General features: G+C 46.9%; 1 protein-coding gene across 1 annotated transcript; it reads left to right on the top strand.

The window, feature by feature from the left end:
* Nucleotides 1-420: 420 nt before the first annotated feature.
* nmu (neuromedin U) lies at nucleotides 421-22421 on the top strand. The gene is made up of 8 exons (XM_088908116.1): nucleotides 421-630; nucleotides 8884-8942; nucleotides 9857-9904; nucleotides 10012-10071; nucleotides 12003-12032; nucleotides 20100-20153; nucleotides 21089-21127; nucleotides 22251-22421. Exons 1-7 carry the CDS (start codon nucleotides 480-482, stop codon nucleotides 21122-21124), a joined length of 438 nt encoding a protein of 145 aa, XP_088764242.1. The 5' UTR covers nucleotides 421-479; the 3' UTR covers nucleotides 21125-21127; nucleotides 22251-22421.
* The last annotated feature ends 286 nt before the right edge of the window (nucleotides 22422-22707 follow it).

Here is a 22707-nt window from a genome sequence, read left to right as displayed (position 1 = left end):
GAGAGCAAGCTGGGGTATGTGAAAAAACAAATTCCTGTAACATAAAGTTGTATATGGCTAATAAAGTGATCTTGTCTTAATGGACTTTGTTACATCTTTATTTAAAAAAACGCCTAAACAAAAACACTCGGCTCTAAAACACTCGTCCTACTTTCAGCAGAGAGACTGCCTTGTACCTGCCTTGTTTGACTGACTTCCCCCAGAATACCGAATGAGTATCTGAATGTAATCGCCAGGGAAGAGACATCGGCAGGAAGTGCGAGGCATGGGCGTTAAGGAAGCCGGGGGTTGCAGGTGCGACGCAGGTCGCCGTGGTGCCGGACCCCCGAGGGCTCTGCGTGCGCGCTTCTGCTGACGCGGGAAAGGTGTGGCCAGGCAGCTTTAAAACTGTTCCGATAGCGAGGGGGGACTCTCAGAGCCTTCGGGAACAACAGAAGGGAGCCCGCCGCCGACTGCAAAGTGTCTCCTCGCCAGCGACCATGCCGATGAAGCCAGCTCCGTGCCCGCACCAGCCTGCGCCCGGCAGCAGTACAGCCGGGTGCGGCGCCAGAGCCAGCGCCGGCAGGCAGCCCCACTGCGCCGCCGCCCTGACTCTGGCCGTCCTGCTGCTGGCTCTCCCCGCCTGCAGAGGTAAGTTTCAGGACTGCTTTCCCACTCCGCTGAAGCACTGTGAAGTTTGTGTGTGTTAGTGTGTTTAGGATGCAGTGAAGTTCGGACTTAAAGGACGCGCGTTATTTGGTGATCGCGGAAAAAGACGTATTTGGCGGGCAAAAATAATTAAAGCGTTACCTCAGAGTGATCTAGACCAATTTCCTTTTTTTCCCGGGAGCTGTTAGCGGTAATATCAGCACTGTTATCATATCATTCTTAAGATTTGCAGGTTTTAAAAAGCACCTTGAAATGCGATACCTGAAGTTTTTCGCTTGCTCTCTTCAAATGTGAAATCAGTGAGTTCAAAGAGTATTAGTAATAATGCATGTATAACCCTACAATTTTTTCGCATTTGTGAATCTATCTAGATTGACGGGGACACAGAAAGATAACGTCCCTTAACAAATTGTAACCGTTGAGAATAGAAAACCACCTCTATCAGAGCTACTCTGTGCGTGCTTCGTGGTGTTACGTCTGTGCCTCGGAAACTTGCACAGATTTATTCTCAAAAGTAAAGCGTGTTCTCTGTCAGCGATCTCATTTTCCATTTCGGCGCTACTGGACTGTTTTTTTTTTGTAAAGTAACAATTGAACTTGCGAATATTTACATACAAGGGCGTGCACCATAATAACACGAATGGCTATCTTTTCAGCCAACTGAAACATAATCTGACACCTCCGATAAAGCAGTCTTAAACGCAAGTAATTTCAGAAAGCCGATGTCCTACATGATGCTATAACACTCATTCGTCTTCAGTAGTTTTTTTATTCTTGTTGTTGTTGTTTTGTTTGTAGTTTTGTTTTGGTGATTGTATTTTTAAAAAGGCTTATATACAGTATGTGTTGCTATTTTCTAAATGTATATACTGTGCAGTATGTCACCGCTTAGAAAAATGAATTCCTTTCGATTGCACATTCCTCTGGAATATTTTGGGGGTTCCGAGGCTGTTCAGTTTAAAATGTTTGTTTCCCGCTTGGGGAAACACAGCTGTCTCTAGGTACAGTATGTTTAAAAGGCGACGTTTTTAAAATAACGAGAATTTTTGGGTGCGGAAGTCCAGCGACACTGGAGACTCTGTTCAGTACAGTACCTTCTTTGAAAGTGCGGTGCCTGCGGTAGTCTTGAGTACTGTGGTTGCAAACCGACAGAGCGTTTTAAGATCAGACTCTCCACAAGTGCCACCGTTTCTAATGCAGCCAGATTCCTTGATGTACAGTTTCAGAAGTGTCACAGAAAATCTTGTTTACACGAATAAAGAAAAAAACAGGCAGTAAAGTTTGTAAGGTGCGCAGGCGGTCTTCAGACGAGATTTCATTTCAATCAAAAGAGGCAGCATGAACTGCGTCCAGTCAGAAACGCCGCAATGTTGTCTTGAGACTGACATATCCGCATGCCAGTGTATTTGTTGTACTTTTGTTGTACACAAATTGTGCCAGTTGGTATGTCTGTACTAAATATTCCGCTTCTGTTACTAGCTGTGGTGTGGGAACAGAAGTAGCTAAGCAGTAAAGTGAGTGGTGCCTAACAGTGACTTAAGTAGGGAAAACCGCGCTGTTTTATTTATTTTAAAAATGTTTCTTTAACCACTGTGTCTTTTTTTTTAATACAAACTGCCATTGTTACAACCCTGGAAACAGCCGTAACCTCACGTCACGGAGACACGGCTCACGGCGTGTGTCGGAGCCGGGGCAGTGAGCGGCGAGCGGGGCGGGTTGAGACCAAGGTCCGAGCGCGGATGAGACACCAGTCGAGGTGATGACCGGCAGTCCACAGGCGAGCTGTAGAAACAGGGGTACATTAACATGGTATTTCTAAAGCGCCCTTCAGAATATAATCGCATGATGCGCGGTAGGGCATGCAATAAGGAGGCAAAGCTCAACGAACAGTTCTTCAAAAGACAGATGTAAAAAAATGTGTTAAGTGTGATTTTAATCGTACTTTGTACTTGTCGAAGTCTGTATACCGTACGTATCGATGCCGCGAGCCACAACACGGACGTCCCAACTATAAACTGATGTTAATTGAGTCCTTGGTCAACATACAAAGTTTCAGTTAAGTTGAGAGCAGGGGTGAGGGGCGCAGGGTTACAGTTTTCCTAAATAAGTAAGAGCTTGAACATTCAGAGAGTCCTGTTTGTCAGAAGTCACTGTCATCCATAATAATGTTCCGTGGAAACCAACGTAAAGATGCCAAACAGGAGTCTAACAGAATATGCCATTTATATCTGACACATTTATTTCTGTACTAAAACAAAAACTGTTTAGAAAACCTCAAATGTATTAAATTACATTGAAGGACAATCGTGGGAGCGATACTGTAAACACATCATTACTGTCATTATTAATGACAGTTCTTAAGCAAGGTCCGTCACGATTGACGTTTGTCACAATCTGTCATGAACAATCGAACGATGTTAATGATCTTTTCCAAATCTACGCTTCCGATAGTTTCAAAATCTGCACTTTCAAATTCCAGAACCTGCCCGGATATGTGAAATGTAAATGTGTCAGATATAAGTTGGACATTCTGTATCCTCGTGAGAGCCAGACCTTGATAAAATACAGACAGAAGAGCTTGGACATGTTGCAGTCTGGTAAGAACTCCAATGCAGCAGGCCGGTAGATCATTTTCTCGTCTTGAAAGAAAAGCATGAACAAGCTTTTCTTTTTAAAGAATGAAGTGTTCCCAAACAGGGATTTCTGCAAAAATTAAGAGGTTGTGAGGAGTTATTCTAGTTGATTTCTGAACTGTATGCAGATTGTCCAGTTGTGTTCATGAAGGTGTTTGTCTCTGCTTGGCTGTTGGTGCTATTGATCAAAGTTGCTAATGTTAACCTGGTCACATCCCTTGCAAGGCTATTTAAGGCTGGAGTTAAATAATCAGCTGTATTTTGCAAAATTTTAATTACTTTTATCTCAAAACAAACATTGTGCCGACTTATGAAGAGGGTGGTTCACAGATTGCCAGTAACAGGAAACAGTAAGAAACATTCATATTACCAATGTGCAGCATCCAGGTGGGGCTGCACACTGGTGCTGGTGGAGGGGATCCCCATTACCTGTAAAGCACTTTGAGTAGAGTGTCCAGAAAAGCGCCAAATAAGTGTAAGCAATTATTATTATTATATCCTTCACACAATGTTACCAAAATGGTTATCACATCTTCAGAAGAAGCTTCTGACTTTGTGATAAAGCTCTAGAATTACTAAAAATGATTTTATTATTAATAATATTTTGAAGTTAAAAGATTATACACTACAGGCATTTCAGGTATTGATCAGTTTTGAGCTTTAAATTCTGATATTCTGTATATGGTTCATATCCGATTTTAGGAATTGGACAGAATTTGTGTTCCAGTTCTGTTTCCTTTAAGACTCATGATTCGTAACGTAACAGGACACAAGACGAGGCTGCGATGCGCTAAGAGGAGGAAACATCCAGTAAACTAAGTGACTATCAGCAGGGGAGGAGCCCCTGTCAGGACCGATGAGCACAGTATCACTTTGTCCACAGGGGCACGGAGTCTAATCTAACATTCATTCGGTTTGTACTACAGTGGGAGAGTTCACGGCAGTTCAAGATACTCCAATCTTTTCAAAACCTCTCTAAACACGTTAATTGTTTTTTTTTTGAAAACCTAGGCTCTGTAATAAGTGATTATATGCATATATCGGCACTATTGATTTATTTAACTATCACTAGTTTATGTATATCTTTCTCTGCTTTGCTTTGCTTTTATGAGATGCAAATCCGGTGTGTGATAGTGTCGGTAGTGTTAGGAGGCTGCCTGAACACCGGCAGAGCACGTGTTGTCTTCCCTGCGGTGTGCCGGTGTGTAGTCGTCCGCAGAAGGGTCGGTTGGTACAGGAGAGAAATCTTCCTCTGAGCGCAGAGATTGGTTTGTGTCGCCGGCGAGGGGGACACATTCGGTTGTGCCGTGAACGCCGTCTGCGGGCGCGAGGGGATCTTAAAGCGCAGCGCTGATTGGCGTCAGGAGTGGAAGCTGCACATTCCCGCGCGCCGCGGAGTGGGCAGTGCAGTGGGAGTGTGCTCCACTGTCACAGGTGTAATGTATCTAACGCACACAGTGTACCCTCAGTTTAACAGACGAATAGAGAGGAAAGGGTGTCCGTTATCTGAATATCCGTTAAATCACAAATACATTGTTTCAGCCCAAAAACAAGCTATTATCTGAGAAAAATATACTTATACAGTATATGCTTACTGGATTGTTTGACTTATTTATTCATCAGTTGCAGTCATCACAGTCAGTGAAAATTGCTTCTGTATCTTTTTAATTATAAATGTGCAAGCTTTTCATTTCATGTCGTAAGCATATTATATCAAATTCGCTAAAGCACACGAAACACAAACAACGCTCATCTCCACAGAGATTCTCGGATGCAGAATAAACACAATAGCATTCTGTATTTTGAAGATGCTTCACTTTGTACATAGAAACATCTTATTTTGTAAAGGCAAGGTGATCGTCTATGACCCGCACAGAGAGTCTCTGTTGAAAATGAGATTTAATTAGACTGGTGACAGCTCGCAGTTTGAACCTCTGTGTCAGAACTCGAACAGACAAAGTGTGCAGCATCTCCTCCGTGTTAGGAGCCGATTTCTCCGAATACTGCCTAGACATGTCAGGCTCTGGCTTGTGGGCACATTCTTCATCTCCAGCCATTCTGTGCAGAAACCCTACAACAAGCCCACGTCCCAGGACCCTCAGTGTGCTCAGAAAAGCCCCTGATTCTTACTGAACGTCTTCATATTCATCTGACAGACAGGAATACTGCCAACCTGACAGCTGCTGAAAACTGCCATGTGGGTGCTTTCTTTTGTGTGCCATGAGACCAATGTATTATAAGAAAAAACTTTTCGTATAAAATACGAACATAAGTTACAACCGAGAGGAAGTCATTTTGCCCATCCAGCTTATTTGAATTTTAGACGCTAATTGACCTCAGGATCTCATCCAGATGTGTCTTGAAAGAAACCAGGGTTTTATCTTCAACCACACGGCGGTGCAGCCCGTTCCAGACTCTGTGTAAACTGAGTAAAGAAGTGCCTCCTGTCCTTAGTTTTTGTATAAGTTATAGTTTCCACTTGTGTCCTCTGTTTCATGCCGGCAATGATTCATGATGATGATCATCAACAATCCTGAATTTTAGAGTTTCCTGCTTTACTGACTGCGCTAGCTGGGGATACCTGAGAGAAAGTATTATTCATTTAATGAATCTGTTTGACTGTTTGACATTTCAGTCCAAATCAGCTTTCATTTGCATGCATTTACACAGCTGGACAAAAGAAGCCAACATTGTCTCATCAACCCTTGCTGCTAGACACCCGGGAAACTATTGTAAAAGAAACTACTGATCTGTACATACAGTACATATTGACAGAGCTGCAGAGAGTCATTCCCTGCAATAGTTCAGGGGGGCAGCTGCGTCAGCAGGCGTAGGCTGCAAAGGAACAAGTAAAGGTTTATTCCTGCTGAAAAGAGAAGAACAGAAACACAACGTTTCGACTGTGGAGCCTTCTTCAGGTGTGGATGTTTCTTTGTACAAAGTGAAGCATCTTCAAAATACTAAATGCTATTGCATTAATTCCTCCACACCCAAAGAAGGCTCCACAGCTGAAACATTGTGCTTCCTTTCTTCTCCTTTCAGCAGGAATAAACCTTTACCTGTTCCTTTTCCCTGGCGCTGCTCTGCGTACTTGCCCTGGTAGCATCTCCTCCTCTCCAGCAGCGATGGCCATGCTCAGGGTACTCTGCCACTCATACTCAGCGGTATCTCACCTGCACGTGTCCTTCCCGTTCTCCTTGCCTCCCAGAAATTACTTCTTGTGAATCAGCCGTCTCATGGGATAGAAAATGTGCGTTGTTGTACATCTTTTGATGTATTCTGTGTGTCGGCTTTGGGGGACTCGCTGGCAGTTAAGTTTCTCAGCCATGGGACTTCAGGCTTACTTGCCACACTGTCCGAGTCATGCGCTGGTGGACCAGCGGGGGGGGGGCTCTCTGGACTGGAGCTGCCAGCACCAGTGTCCACCAATACCCAGTACTGGGAGCACTGCTGTAGGAGGCGCTGTCCTTCAGATGAGATGCCAAAGGAGGTCTTGTCATGGTCAGTGAAGATCCTGTGGCACATCGTCAATCCATCTATCACCCAGTGTCTTGACTAAAGACCTCCCTGGATTTCCACATTTGGCCTCGTACTCCTCTGTCTCACGTGCTTCGCAGAAGGGCTGGAGAAGAATGACTAAAAAGTGATACTCAAATCCAATTCAGCCTTGATGACCTTGATGATGATGGTTTGGTTTAGATTGGTTTACCATCACTGCTGATTACAGGGCCAGATGTACTATGACATCAGATGTCACCTCACTAGAGACCTGTGAGGGGGCTGTAATGACCAGACTGCCGCCACTAGAGGACACTGGAGGACACTAGTGGAGAGCACCTCCTCAGATGGTGAATAGCCCACTGGTTATATTGTGAATTGAATGGCGTGTCAAAATGTGCATATGGGGTTATGTGTCTGGAGCACTGGATATTGTCAGCTGGCTGCGAGCACAGTGTGTTCTGTTTGTAGTCAGATCAGTAATGAGGTAGTCAGTGTCTGTGTGTATCTGTGCACTGTCCCATTCGATGTAGGCATTGTTTATCATCCAGTGTGGAGTGCTTCACAGGGGAAGGAGTCCGCAGACAGCCGTCCTGACCTGGGCATGATGTGTGTCTGCAGCTGTGGGTGCGGCCATGTGGCCAGCAGACACTGCCCTCCATGCTCAGGGCCTTGAACTGTCGAGGCTGAGGAGCAGTCGCTGATGGATTTACCATCAATCGCTGCTGATCACAGGGGTGGACGTAACGTAACGTTGTACTACTGGGCTGGGCAGATTGTTCGGCACTCTCAAAACGTCCCTTCCCAGGAGCTTCCACTTCCACTTTTTTCACAAGATCTCCATGCATGTGCTCAGGATGGCGATACAATGTGTAGATATCCGGGGATGTAAACCATTAATCTTCCATCCATCCGTCTTCCAGCACCGCTTTATCCAATTCAGGGTGGCGGGGAAGCTGGAGCCTGTCCCAGCGAGCAACAGGCACAGGGCGGGGTACACCGTGGAAGGGACACCATTCTATCTCAGGGCAGACAGACGCAAATGTGCACACACACTCATTCCAAGGGCAGTTTTCCCAGAAGCTAAGTAGGAAACCAGTAGGAAACCAGAGCACTGGGAGGAAACCCATGCAAACACAGGGAGAACATACAAACTCCACACAGACAGTACCTCGGGTGTTGAACTCAGGGCCCCAGCACTGCGAGGCAGGAATGCTGACCACTGCACCATCGTCCTGCCCTCTGATTGTCCAGTCAATTGCACTCTAAAAGCTGGGAAAACCATAGTGCAGTTTATTTTCAACTCATGAAGAGTCTGTGAACAGCACGCTCATTGATTTTACAATGGGAAGAGAAAGACACACAGTTGTCAAAAAATTGATGAAGTTATTATAAAATAAATTAAATTACAGGCAGAAGGCAATGAAAAGCCTCAGATGTGCAGGGAGATCTATTATTGAGCAGGGGGACAACAGCAGGGCTCTAATCAGATCTAGGAGACAATTTCACATATCGGTAAGAGCAGGAAGATTAATCCTGCAAGCGATCCTTAAAAACCCCTGAGGAACAGGCAAGCCTGTGCAGCCTGAGGCAGCAGAATGTGCAACGTCAGCTCTTAAGGGAATAATAAGTCCACTGGCGAGGACTGGCAAGGCAAAAGCCTTTTGATAACAAAGAATAAAGAAACAACTGCCAAAAATGGGGGTGTACAGTATGTTGTTAATTGAAAAATCTGGTTATTTAGTAGAGGCCATTAGTGCGACGGATGAATGATTGGTGTCAGAGAAAACACCAAAACTTACAAAGAGCTGGGGTGTGGGGAGAGTACTGGTGAATCATCCAGGTGGGGCTGCACACTGGTGCTGGTGGAGGGGATCCCCATTACCTGTAAAGCGCTTTGAGTGGAGTGTCCAGAAAAGCTATATAAGTGTAAGCAATTATTATTATTATTATATTATTTCCACTCTTACTGTCTGTTTAACGGGGGAACTAGCTGTGCCTTCATTCGGGCTAGCTTTGGGGTGAGAAAGGAGCAGCTCGTAAGGAGGCCTCTTGCTCGTTGCGGACTCACGATGCCTCTGTCTGCTGCCGGTTGTGTCTCTAGGTGCTCCGGCCCTGCTGCAGGGACCACAGGCAGACCAGGAGCTCCAGCTGTGGAGCGAGGTGAGGGCGGCGCTGTCGGGGCAGGGGCAGGGTGCAGCGCAGTGCAGCATCACGGTGTCTCACAGTCAGAGCTTGGCTCTCTCACACACACACACACACACACACACACACACACACACGCACACACGCTGACCAGGGGGAGCGGGGCCGCACGGGAGACTCATCCACATGCTACACTCTGCTTTGACACACAGCTCCGTTGGCTTTAATGCTGCAGACCTGCTACTTTCACGATTGTCTTTATGCCCGTCCAACGATGATGACCAGAAACCATTGTTGTTGACTGGGTGGAGTCTGGAAGTCCTTCAATGCAAGTCACAATCCAGCAGCTCGCACACACTTACTCACCACACTGCGAGCCTGCGTCTACCCTTCCTGCATTCAGATGCACTTGGCTGTTGAGGGCTTCCCATAATCATATGTGCTGTATGTATTCTGCAATAAGGGCACTTATTAATTTCCCATGTATTAGATATACTGTATAATATAAAATACCTATTATGTATCTAGATTTTATATGTTATGATAAATGTATATTAGTGCAATTCTAATAAACACTTAAGCAAGATTATAGGCAGTGTTTAACTATAAGAGCATTTGCAATGTATTGCAGAGACCCCTTGAGGACTCCTGGGGGAAGTTTGCTCCTACCAGCATTGTAAAGAAATTCTACTTCTTTCACACACTAAACTGACCTCATCACAAGTATGGGCACAATACTGTACATTCCTATTTTTTGAGAAATTGAAGGGATCCGTAGTGAAGTTAAATTTTTCCTAATTGTTCCAAACAGATATTAATTACAGTGAATGAAGGGCCAGTTCAATCTGTACAGAGAACCAGACTATCCACAGGACTGTACTTGCATCCTTTAAAAACTTAAGAACTTTAAAAACATGCGATTTCTTCTGTAGATAGATGACCTCTGTTCTTCTTACCTCTCTGCTGACCTTCAGTCTCAGGTGAGTGGCATCTGGGTCTGGTTCTAGAAAATTGTGAGCAGTTTGCAGTAAAGTCAGTGAAGCTGAATGTGCTGAAACCCTCCTCATGCTCTGTGTCTTGTTGCTAGGCGCCCAGCGTCCTGGAAGAACTTTGCTACTCAGTCATGGGGATCGTACACAAGTCTCAGGTAGGGACAGCATCCTTCGAAAAGAACTGCACGCATGCTTTCCTTTCCTTCCAAGAGTGCGTTGCCATGGGATATCCAGGGAGGGAGGTTGGTAAATCTGTCTGCAGAGCGGCAGTCAGAAATTTCAACTGACCAGCACTCGCAGGCTGACCACAGCAGGAGATACAGGACAGCCAGGGTAAATGAGACAGGGAGCCGTCTGCCATTGCTCAGACAATGATACCAGCTGTGTTAAAAGAATTCAAACAGTAAGGCTCCACAGGAAAGAAACAGAGCTCTCCTTTACCTGCTTGACTGTCCTAAACTGTTTACTTGCCGGACAATTATACCAAAATCTAAGAAGAAGAGCCGCAGATGGATCTGTTGTGTGGCTGATGTGCGGCAGGTGTGATGGGTACCTGTTCACACCTGTGATTCGAAGGGCACACCTTCCTGTAAGGAAAAGGCTGAAGCAGGGAGACTCCGTAGACAAGGGTGACAGCGCGTGGGCTGTCCACACCCATGAGGATGTCCGAGATGATCAAAGGTTCAGAGATGGAAATTCTCCTCTTCCTACACTTCCATCAGACCTGAGTGGAGAACCACTTATCAGCAATGGCTGAGTCTCCTGTTCCCCAGATGTGAGAGACTATCTGGTGTCTCCCTGTTTTAACTCACTTATCTACTGTAAATTGACATCTGAAGGCCATTCTCAGACGTAAATTGGTGGAAATTAAGTTGGGAAGTATGCTGTAAATGATATATATAATGTATATATATATTATTGTTGCAGAATAATGCTTGACCAGGAGGGCAAAAGGCCATGGCTCAGTGTTCATTTGCTTTTCCTGTATTTTCAGCTATATGTCTCAGAGGGTTTATAAGTTTGGCAATTAATCAAGGCAGGAAAATGAACAGAGACTCTTTCAGATCACATGCAACAGGGGGGAAGACGCCTATAATCTAGAAACTTCCTCTAGACAGGAATTATTGGTACTTTATTTCATTTTTACATCATAAACCCTTGAGCGATGGAGGACAGAATCGCTTGGAGATTTCTGCTGTTTCTTGGCTTTGATTTAAACCGATTGAGTGGGTTTTTCTCCCGAAACAAGATCCTGGAGGATCATTATTGTTTAATCAAATGAAGTAATTTCTTCAAAACCGAAAGGCTATGAAATGACCATGGCGTGGGTAAAGAAAGTCCAAAACGTGTTTATTTTGGCTTAGTAGCAGTCATTGACCGACGGCTTTGAGACAGAATTTGATTCTCTTTGGTCACAATCTTTTCTATAATCTCACAAACCCCTGGTGATTTTCCAATCTGTTCTTATTTCTCAACTGGTAATTTAATGAGTTCCTTTGTGACTCACAAACTAATCAACTTCTCATTACCCATGATAATAATTTGCCTTTGAAGCAATCCGTGATTGTGGTTTTATGGTGAATCTGGCTAACACTCCAATTCTAAACACAACTAGGTTTGGCATAAACCAGCTTCATCATAGTGTCCTTGTTTCACAGTTTAACAATTAATATTTGGGACAGAGTGAACGACAGCTCTATCACACAACACATAGTACATGGTGATGATAATGATAATTAAACTATTACATAGTCTTATATAGTGCCTCTGAAAGTTATCTCATACAATCTAATCACAAATAACAAATAGCTGTATTAAAGTCTGAATTAACTAATTACACTAAGATCATGCGTTCATAGAGCTCCAGCCTCCCTGAGAGTTTTATTTCTTATTGTAAAGCACTTTGAGAAGCTACTTTTACAAGGCATATACAGTATAGGTGCAGGCAAAACTTATATAGTTTGCTCATACAGTAGGTGTGCTGTTACAGTATATGCCTGTATGAGCAAAAGTTGTTGTTGTCCACTGGTTTAACTGAAAAGCATTTGGAAGCACTTGAGCCCATATTCCTTTCCCTTTGTTACAGGATGTACGAGCAAAGGAGCAGAGTAAAAGGGTAAGCAGCATCAGAGGCATTCCAAAATCTTCCATTATGAGTTAAGTGAAAATGTACATCTGTGTAGGCACCTTAGTAAAAAAAAACACATTTCAACTTTTTTGTGCAGTTCTTATTTCATTACACAAAGAGCCGAGACTCAGGCAGCTCTGACCCTGCGGTAAGTTGCTAAGCCTGTGCTCTCTTGGATTGTGTGTCCGCTTACATAGAAAGCCCTGTAGCTGTTTCTACAACATCTGCAAACCAGAAAGGACAGGCAAACTTCACTTTACAGCCAAGCAGAACACACCCACCTCCCTGCACAGCCAAGCAGAACACACACACCTCCCTGCACAGTCAAGCAGAACACACACGCCTCACTGCACAGCCAAACAGAACACACACACCTCACTGCACAGCCAAGCAGAACACACACACCTCACTGCACAGCCAAGCAGAACACACACACCTCACTGCACAGCCAAACAGAACACACACACACCTCACTGCACAGCCAAGCAGAACACACACACCTCACTGCACAGCCAAACAGAACACACACACACCTCACTGCACAGCCAAGCAGAACACACACACCTCACTGCACAGCCAAGCAGAACACACACACCTCACTGCACAGCCAAGCAGAACACACACACCTCACTGCACAGTCAAGCAGAACACACACACCTCACTGCACAGCCAAACAGAACACACACACCTCACTGCACAGTCAAGCAGTGCCTACATTGTTTGTTTTTAATTTAACAGCAGTGCTTTATTAGAAAATAGAAACATTAATTTGAGAACTGGTAGAAATAGCAACTCACTGTTGGCAGATTGTCTTTGCGGGGACATCAATACGTATTTATATTAATGAACAACATCTTAATGTTTAAAGGAGTATGGTCTCCATGGAAACAGTCAATCTTTTTTCATATTTCTGTCACTCTATGTTTTAATGATACTGCTAAGTAATGATACAAAACCCCACTTACAGTAGTACCTTCATTGAGAAGCACAAAGTGTAGTTTTAGAGTAAAGCAACAGAAGGCCAGCCTTTATCAGGGTGCTTCTGACCATCCGCTAGACCTCACCTTATATCGTCAGCAGTACAGCTGCACGTGGGTCACCTGTGGCAACAGTCTTGGCAGAAATCCTCTACAGTCAGCACATACTGTACATTAAAAAACCAGTCATGACCATGTCAGTCCAGCCCAACATTTTAAACCCTGCAACACATCCATACAAACCCTAATGTCACAGTCCAAGGCCGGTCACTGCATCTCTGTCAAATCGCTCCCTGCACCCCTCTTTACTGCTTTCTTCCCGTGCGCTGTCCCCGCTCCCCCAGACTGCTTCTCTCTCCCTCCCCGCTGTGTCCCCGCTGTGTCCCCTGCTCCACGCAGCCCACCCCCCCAGCAGAGTTCGCCAGCTGCATGCTGGGACACGGAGCGGCAACATGAAAGGGTCAAGGTGTTCTTTCTACGATGTCAGCAGATGCCATGAGGAACTCTAGGAGGAGTTCCTTCTCCCTTGCCTGCACGCCACGTGCCCCTTAGAAAGGATCCCTTCTGGGATCGGAAGACAGGCGGGCTGTGTAAAGTCCAAGGAGGCGTCCTGAGGCCTTCATGTGCAGCGGAACATTTTGTCATTATTACTATAGGGCTAAAAACACCATTTCAGTTTTGCCCAAGGCATTCTGCTGAAATTCATCAGAGCGCTAGAGCAGATCCCTGAGCTGCCAGTGGATGAAATGCGAATTTGTTTCTGTTTATTGATGTTGCTCCGCAACATCAGCAGAGTCCTGATGGAACCTGCTTAACGATGCTGAAACCAAATGAACCTTAATCAATCAGGAGTTTAGAGTAGGAGTTAACTGAGACCCCTCGGCCAGCAGCTGATACCTGGTTTGAATATCTGAGGAATTGGAGGACAGTGCATCAGGAGCAGAGAAGGAAATCTGACAGTACAGCTGGAAATTGGAAGAATCTGAAATACAATCACATTTTCTGAAGATAAAGAACTACTTTAATTTTCAGAAAATGTTATAGTCATGCCGTATCTTGCTTGTGAACATTGTACTTCACAGGAGAACCATTTCACCATTCATCTGCTTCAACCCAGCTTGATTACTAAAACCACCCCAGGGCTGCATCTTCCAAGCAAGGTGCCCAAGGTGCCTGACGAGTGCTCACGGTTACTGAAGGTGTTAAAAATACATCAGTTGCAAAGAAACTTGCCCTTTCATGTCCGGTGCATGAACACGATGTGCCTCAGTTACATTTGCTAACTCACCCTGGAGGTGTTCTTGGTTGATACTGAAAGCTATCAGCCGGTGCATCTGTCCAGTCTGAGTATGAGGGAGACGATACCCTGTTTCCCTGCCTTCTGTTCTCTGTACTGTTCCTGTGGCGCGCAGGGAGATGTGCCGCCATCTCTCGGGCAGCGGTCCATTGTTTATTGCGTGTCTGTTCATGTCTCTCAGTCCTCTGTGCTGCATCCTTTGCTGCAACTTGTTCCCCAGCTCCATGCGAGAAGACTGAGGAGGTTCCGCAGTGACGTATGTAACCTTCCGCATGCTTCCATTCCTACTGCCTCCCTCACGGCCCCGCCGGCGGGCCGCAGTCACGTTTCTTCACCGGCGCCACACGCACTTGCGTTCGGAAGCATCACAGCCGCTCGCTTCTCAGGCCCCCCTAGGGAGCGCGAGAGAAAGAGTCACTCAGACACGGGCTTTAGGTCGGCTTACACGCTCCATTCCTGGGACAGATTGCTTTTCACGACTGAATTTGTCTACACGATCATTTTAAAGGTTTTGAATGCTCGAGATAAACAATTTGCAGCTATAAATACATTTTTGACTGGAACTGTTTGTCATTCGTTCAACACAAAAGTGTCATCTACTGTACCACGTCTGTGCCAACTTAAATGAAGTCAATTTAATCCCCTGCTGCAGAAATAACCTATTTGTTTCTTAAAAAATAATAGGACAAGTTCGCCTCTTGTGGGTACTGCATTATTATTTATACGGTATTTAAAAAAGTGAGAAGACTTTCAACAGTACAGTACATTTTGATAGGTACAGTGAGCTCCAATTGTCACTTTTACAAAATGTTTCTAAGGTCACTGAAATAGCAGTTCCAGTAATTGCCAGTGTTTCAAGACTGTTTTCCAGAATTACCTATAAAGATTTGCTAACAATCTTGCTAAATACAAGAGGCTGCTGATGATACAAACAGTAAAACAAACCACAAGGACCAACATGAAAGTGGCTAAGAGATGCGAGTACCAGAATTCAGCATTTTTGCATGAAAATAGCTGAGTTGCTCTTCAGCCTGGCTATATGATCAGCAGAGTGCACCCTGACTCTGAACACCTGCTTCTCAAGTGGACTCAAGGCAGTTAATGCAGCTGTTACCTGAAGAGGGCCTGATTCCTAGCACATCCTGGTCACTGCAGTGTGAGCAGCAGCAGGTGGGAGCAGTAGCAGTAGGGAGCTGCAGTGTGAGCAGTAGCAGGTGGGAGCAGAAGCAGGTGGGAGCTGCAGTGTGAGCAGAAGCAGGTGGGAGCTGCTGTGTGAGCAGAAGCAGGTGGGAGCTGCAGTGTGAGCAGTAGCAGGTGTGAGCAGAAGCAGGTGGGAGCTGCAGTGTGAGCAGAAGCAGGTGGGAGCAGAAGCAGGTGGGAGCTGCAGTGTGAGCAGTAGCAGGTGGGAGCAGCAGCAGGTGGGAGCTGCAGTGTGAGCAGTAGCAGGTGGGAGCTGCAGTGTGAGCAGAAGCAGGTGGGAGCTGCAGTGTGAGCAGAAGCAGGTGTGAGCAGAAGCAGGTGGGAGCTGCAGTGTGAGCAGTAGCAGGTGGGAGCAGAAGCAGGTGGGAGCTGCAGTGTGAGCAGAAGCAGGTGGGAGCTGCAGTGTGAGCAGTAGCAGGTGGGAGCTGCAGTGTGAGCAGCAGCAGTGGGAGCTGCAGTGTGAGCAGCAGCAGTAGGGAGCTGCAGTGTGAGCAGTAGCAGGTGGGAGCAGCAGCAGGTGGGAGCTGCAGTGTGAGCAGTAGCAGGTGGGAGCAGTAGCAGGTGGGAGCTGCAGTGTGAGCAGTAGCAGGTGGGAGCTGCAGTGTGAGCAGTAGCAGGTGTGAGCAGAAGCAGGTGGGAGCTGCAGTGTGAGCAGTAGCAGGTGTGAGCAGAAGCAGGTGGGAGCTGCAGTGTGAGCAGTAGCAGGTGGGAGCAGCAGCAGGTGGGAGCTGCAGTGTGAGCAGTAGCAGGTGGGAGCTGCAGTGTGAGCAGTAGCAGGTGGGAGCAGCAGCAGGTGGGAGCTGCAGTGTGAGCAGTAGCAGGTGGGAGCTGCAGTGTGAGCAGTAGCAGGTGGGAGCAGCAGCAGGTGGGAGCTGCAGTGTGAGCAGTAGCAGGTGGGAGCTGCAGTGTGAGCAGTAGCAGGTGGGAGCAGCAGCAGGTGGGAGCTGCAGTGTGAGCAGTAGCAGGTGGGAGCTGCAGTGTGAGCAGTAGCAGGTGGGAGCTGCAGTGTGAGCAGTAGCAGGTGGGAGCAGCAGCAGGTGGGAGCTGCAGTGTGAGCAGTAGCAGGTGGGAGCTGCAGTGTGAGCAGTAGCAGGTGTGAGCAGAAGCAGGTGGGAGCTGCAGTGTGAGCAGTAGCAGGTGTGAGCAGTAGCAGGTGGGAGCTGCAGTGTGAGCAGAAGCAGGTGGGAGCTGCAGTGTGAGCAGTAGCAGGTGGGAGCTGCAGTGTGAGCAGCAGCAGGTGGGAGCTGCAGTGTGAGCAGCAGCAGTAGGGAGCTGCAGTGTGAGCAGTAGCAGGTGGGAGCAGCAGCAGGTGGGAGCTGCAGTGTGAGCAGTAGCAGGTGGGAGCAGTAGCAGGTGGGAGCTGCAGTGTGAGCAGTAGCAGGTGGGAGCTGCAGTGTGAGCAGTAGCAGGTGTGAGCAGAAGCAGGTGGGAGCTGCAGTGTGAGCAGTAGCAGGTGTGAGCAGAAGCAGGTGGGAGCTGCAGTGTGAGCAGTAGCAGGTGGGAGCTGCAGTGTGAGCAGTAGCAGGTGTGAGCAGAAGCAGGTGGGAGCTGCAGTGTGAGCAGTAGCAGGTGGGAGCAGCAGCAGGTGGGAGCTGCAGTGTGAGCAGTAGCAGGTGGGAGCTGCAGTGTGAGCAGTAGCAGGTGGGAGCAGCAGCAGGTGGGAGCTGCAGTGTGAGCAGTAGCAGGTGGGAGCAGTAGCAGGTGGGAGCTGCAGTGTGAGCAGTAGCAGGTGGGAGCTGCAGTGTGAGCAGTAGCAGGTGTGAGCAGAAGCAGGTGGGAGCTGCAGTGTGAGCAGTAGCAGGTGTGAGCAGAAGCAGGTGGGAGCTGCAGTGTGAGCAGTAGCAGGTGGGAGCTGCAGTGTGAGCAGTAGCAGGTGTGAGCAGAAGCAGGTGGGAGCTGCAGTGTGAGCAGTAGCAGGTGGGAGCTGCAGTGTGAGCAGTAGCAGGTGGGAGCAGCAGCAGGTGGGAGCAGTAGCAGGTGGGAGCTGCAGTGTGAGCAGTAGCAGGTGGGAGCTGCAGTGTGAGCAGTAGCAGGTGGGAGCAGCAGCAGGTGGGAGCAGTAGCAGGTGGGAGCTGCAGTGTGAGCAGTAGCAGGTGGGAGCTGCAGTGTGAGCAGTAGCAGGTGGGAGCTGCAGTGTGAGCAGTAGCAGGTGTGAGCAGAAGCAGGTGGGAGCTGCAGTGTGAGCAGTAGCAGGTGTGAGCAGTAGCAGGTGGGAGCTGCAGTGTGAGCAGTAGCAGGTGGGAGCTGCAGTGTGAGCAGTAGCAGGTGGGAGCAGTAGCAGGTGGGAGCTGCAGTGTGAGCAGCAGCAGTAGGGAGCTGCAGTGTGAGCAGTAGCAGGTGGGAGCTGCAGTGTGAGCAGCAGCAGTAGGGAGCTGCAGTGTGAGCAGTAGCAGGTGTGAGCAGCAGCAGTAGGGAGCTGCAGTGTGAGCAGTAGCAGGTGGGAGCAGCAGCAGGTGGGAGCTGCAGTGTGAGCAGTAGCAGGTGTGAGCAGAAGCAGGTGGGAGCTGCAGTGTGAGCAGTAGCAGGTGGGAGCTGCAGTGTGAGCAGTAGCAGGTGTGAGCAGAAGCAGGTGGGAGCTGCAGTGTGAGCAGTAGCAGGTGTGAGCAGAAGCAGGTGGGAGCTGCAGTGTGAGCAGTAGCAGGTGTGAGCAGTAGCAGGTGGGAGCTGCAGTGTGAGCAGTAGCAGGTGTGAGCAGAAGCAGGTGGGAGCTGCAGTGTGAGCAGTAGCAGGTGGGAGCAGCAGCAGGTGGGAGCTGCAGTGTGAGCAGTAGCAGGTGGGAGCTGCAGTGTGAGCAGCAGCAGTAGGGAGCTGCAGTGTGAGCAGTAGCAGGTGTGAGCAGCAGCAGTAGGGAGCTGCAGTGTGAGCAGTAGCAGGTGGGAGCAGCAGCAGGTGGGAGCTGCAGTGTGAGCAGTAGCAGGTGTGAGCAGAAGCAGGTGGGAGCTGCAGTGTGAGCAGTAGCAGGTGGGAGCTGCAGTGTGAGCAGTAGCAGGTGTGAGCAGAAGCAGGTTGGAGCTGCTGTGTAAGCAGCAGAGTACTGCATGCCCTTCAGCAAGCCACACAAGTGTGTGCCTGCCTTGTGGTTATTGCACTGTTAATGGGGCCTCTGCATTAGCAATAATTTCCACTCCGCTCATCACTGTGAGCTAAGATTAGTCCACAAACAGGAAAGCACAGAGCAAGTTCAAAACAAACACAACTCGCTCTGCCCCTCCATGGCAACCTGAGTCCAGTCTTGTTACGAGAGGAAGAGACTGTTTCCAGGTAACAGCCTTTAGACCCCACACACACAAACATATTTAGTCGTAGTTGTTAATTTCTTCAAACTTGTGGTTCTATAAAGTAATTGAGGATTTTTGGTTTTTAATCAGCGTTACCTATTATCAGGTAGCCCATAATGGTACATGATTTAAACCTCACCAGTGTCCAGTGTGACTCTGGAGAACTGGATGCATTTGTAAAGAGACGGTTATTTTAACATAGTGTCATCTTTATTTGTAAACCAGGACCTTCAATCAGCTCCTTTTCTCCAAGAAGTTGATTGTAGGTCCTGACTGGTGTATAATTCCATGCACAACTCTCTGAGTACATTTTTTGAGAATGAAGTGTTTTATTTCTTTTCGGGATGTTTTTTTCCCCTTCAGTCTCTTTCGGTGTGTGAAACGGAGGGAGTGCTTAGAAAGTTAGTTGACTTATTCAAAGACGTGCTTCCTGGAAAACGCTGGGGTGCCGTTGGGTGGAGAAGGCAATGGGACCCCTGAGCTCTGAGCTGGCTCCGGAGGCTTGCGCTGTGTCTGCCCACACCAGCAAGCCAGGAGGCGCCCTGTGCTGCAGACCGCCCTTGTCCATTTGAGGGCATTCTTATAGTCCCTGTTGTTTACAAACCAAATTTCATGACTTCCCTCTGCCCGTTTTTACCAATGCAGCTGTTTCCGGGGTCAGCTGACGTCGTGGGCACCCAGCGCCCAGACTGTGCACGTCAGTGTGCGAGAGGGGCAGTCTGTGTCAGTGTGCGAGAGGGGCAGTCTGTGTCAGTGTGCGAGAGGGGCAGTCTGTGTCAGTGTGCGAGTGGGGCAGTCTGTGTCAGTGTGCGAGAGGGGCAGTCTGTGTCAGTGTGCGAGTGGGGCAGTCTGTGTCAGTGTGCGAGTGGGGCAGTCTGTGTCAGTGTGCGAGAGGGGCAGTCTGTGTCAGTGTGCGAGAGGGGCAGTCTGTGTCAGTGTGCGAGTGGGGCAGTCTGTGTCAGTGTGCGAGAGGGGCAGTCTGTGTCAGTGTGCGAGTGGGGCAGTCTGTGTCAGTGTGCGAGTGGGGCAGTCTGTGTCAGTGTGCGAGAGGGGCAGTCTGTTCAGGTCTGGCAAACTGCATGGCAGAATGTGCCCAGAATCTGGAACACCAAGAGCTCACTACCGCCCTGAACTAAGGCGGAAAAAGTTTTATACTTTTAATTAGATGAGCCATAGTCAACAGGGAAACTTGTTCAGCTATGAAAATGCGTCAGTTTTCTGTTGAGTTCAGGGTGGGAGTAGAGGAAGCTGTGCGTCACCTGGTTTTACCCAGTAAGATGAATTCCTTCTCTGTATTTTTCAGGATGATCTTCAAGGACCTGGTGGGATTCAAAGCCGAGGATACTTCTTATTTAGGGTGTGACATTTAAAAAAAAACATTTTTCAGTGAAACTGCTGTGCACAATGAGATATTGATGATGGATTTCTTTATGTCACTCTTATTCCTAACAGTGTTAGTAGTGTTAGGATTGTACTCACTGTCTCACCTGACCTTTACTTATGTTACGAAAGAGACTAATAATACCTGGTTGTACAGCATATATTATTGCTGTTGTGTTAATAGATTTCGTTGGCACACAACACACTGTAGACACAGGCATATCCTGGGAACATGGGAGCAAACCGGAGCCTCGGAGAGTCCTGGTGTTTCACAGGGAGAACATTCCCTGTCTAGAATCAATCTGTGAGGCAGCTGCAGAATGGAGATTCAGATCTGTTTTTTATAGTTAATTCTGAAATTTGAGAATTGTGTCTCAATAGTACGATTTGAGTGTTATTTGTTATTATTATTGCATTGTGTCAAGCTAGTAAGAAACTCCTCCCTCCCCAGGGAGCTTGGTGTGATGTGATTTGTGATTTCTGGGACAGCTTTTAAAAGTTTGTTTAAGCTCTTCCACCTTTCTATCGGGCTTTGCGAAAAAACACACAAAGATTCATTCAAATCAGGCCTCATGGCCTCTACTTCTCTGGTTACTCCCCTGTCAGTACGGCCTTCTGCTTCCAAGTGAGTTATGAAGTACTGTAATGAACTCCTTCAACTACAACATGAATACAGATACATGCCACAAACATCTGAGCTGTGTCACAAAGAAAAGAAGCTGGAACAAATGTAAAAGATACTTCTCAGTCCCGAGATGTTTCATACACACAAGCTCATCGCGGCCTTCCCCTGCTTTCTCTTTCTGCAAACCAAGTCCATCTGATTAAGACGAGCCCTGTCTGTGTAGGATATTGACAAACATCCCCAGCTCAGCAGTGAGACTGTAACACGTGTTGTCTTTTGACATGCAGCCAAGGAATGGAAGAAGATCAACTACGTTTATCTGAAGGGTATGTCTGACGGCTTTCGGGGTTCAACTCCAGATCGTTTTGTTTGTTTCAGGAATAAACTCATGATATAAAAGCAAGCAGGATGTCAGGCTAAATAGCTAAAAGTGTAGCATTTTGATCAAGGTAGTGTGTTAAACAATGCACCGGTGAGACCTGATATAGAAAACTGTGTTCAGTTCTGATCACTGAATTACAGAAATAGATATTGCTGCTCTGGAATCAGTCCAGAGAAGGACAATCAGATACATTCCAAGTATATTCAAAATCCTCCAACACATGGACAAAGCAAAGCCAGTAGATGCCTTCAGAATCGACAGTGAAAGCAAGGGGACTGAGCGGTAACTAAGTAGAAGTACAGTGAAAACTAAGAACAGTTGCTCTTCTTTATGCAAAGGGTTGTGGGGGTCTGCAGCAAGCTGCCCAGCCGTGTTCTTGGGATGTATTATCTACTAACTCCCATGGAGCTAATTGGGCAGAATGGCCTCATTTCTGACCTTTCTTATGTTTATATAATAACTATAATGACATAACTAAAATCAGGGCTGTGCCCTTACTTTTCCTACCTGGATAACAAACACTCAGCTGTTTTCTTTGTGGTTTATAGTCATTTCAAAGCTTTTTACAAACGCATAACAGTGACTTGTATTGAATGATGGTCTTCAGAATCACTGTGCAAGTTTTATGGGAAACTCTGAGGAGCTTTAATGTGGACTCCTGGGTTCTCATTAAATGAGAGTTTTTATAAGTCGCCACAGGATTCTTTACGATTTAGCAAGTTGATGACACAGTATTGGATCTGAAGTGCTTGAAAGTTGAATCCTTCGCTCCTCTGAGGGATGAGAAAGAAGTTTTATTTTGAATCCGGAAGATGAGTGACTGCACATTAGGGGATGATCCTGGGGCAGGGAACAAGAGCACCATTTGCATTAAGATTTTATTGTGTAATAAATGAGATTTCAGACATCTCAGTTTAGTTGAAACAAAGGAAATAGTCAAAGATACTTCAGAAAAAACATGAAGTGGTTCGTGGTTTTGTTGTAATATTAAACTGAGCCCTGGTCGTCCTGCGTGGAAGACAAAGTGAAGGGAAACGACTCCTCTGACTGATGCTCTGTGCTTGCAGAACTGTGGGCCGCTGGTCTCCCCTCGAACCCGGGACTGGAAAGGGGAAACTTCACCCCTGCGCAGCACATCCCAGCTGAGCAGGACCATACCAGCTTTAAAATCTTTACACTTGTTCTGTATCAATTTCGAATGTACAAAAAAACGAGAATAAATACATTTTTTTGGTTACAGTGCTGTTTAACTATAATCTGTTATTTAAAAATTAAAAAAAGAAGCATCGTGAACTGTTCCATTGTTGGTGTAATTTTCATCAGGGTTTGGCAGTAAACTAAAAGCTCGTTTTTCAGAAGTGGTCAGGATGGCTGTGGCAATGAGGACTGTACAGTAAATGTGTTTTTTAATAACAGTACAATTCCTAGTAAACAGCTGTATTTTTTCATGAGAATGTGTGGTTCCAGGTCTCAGAAGTTGGTTTGAAATTACGTGCACACTGTATATACCATATGTGTGTGCTG

The sequence above is a fragment of the Atractosteus spatula genome, chromosome 1 (genome assembly GCF_055471065.1).
Source record: "Atractosteus spatula isolate fAtrSpa1 chromosome 1, fAtrSpa1.hap1, whole genome shotgun sequence".
NCBI lineage: Eukaryota > Metazoa > Chordata > Actinopteri > Semionotiformes > Lepisosteidae > Atractosteus > Atractosteus spatula.
The sequence above is the reverse complement of the archived record's forward strand: the minus strand, read 5'-3'. Positions and strand labels throughout refer to the sequence as shown.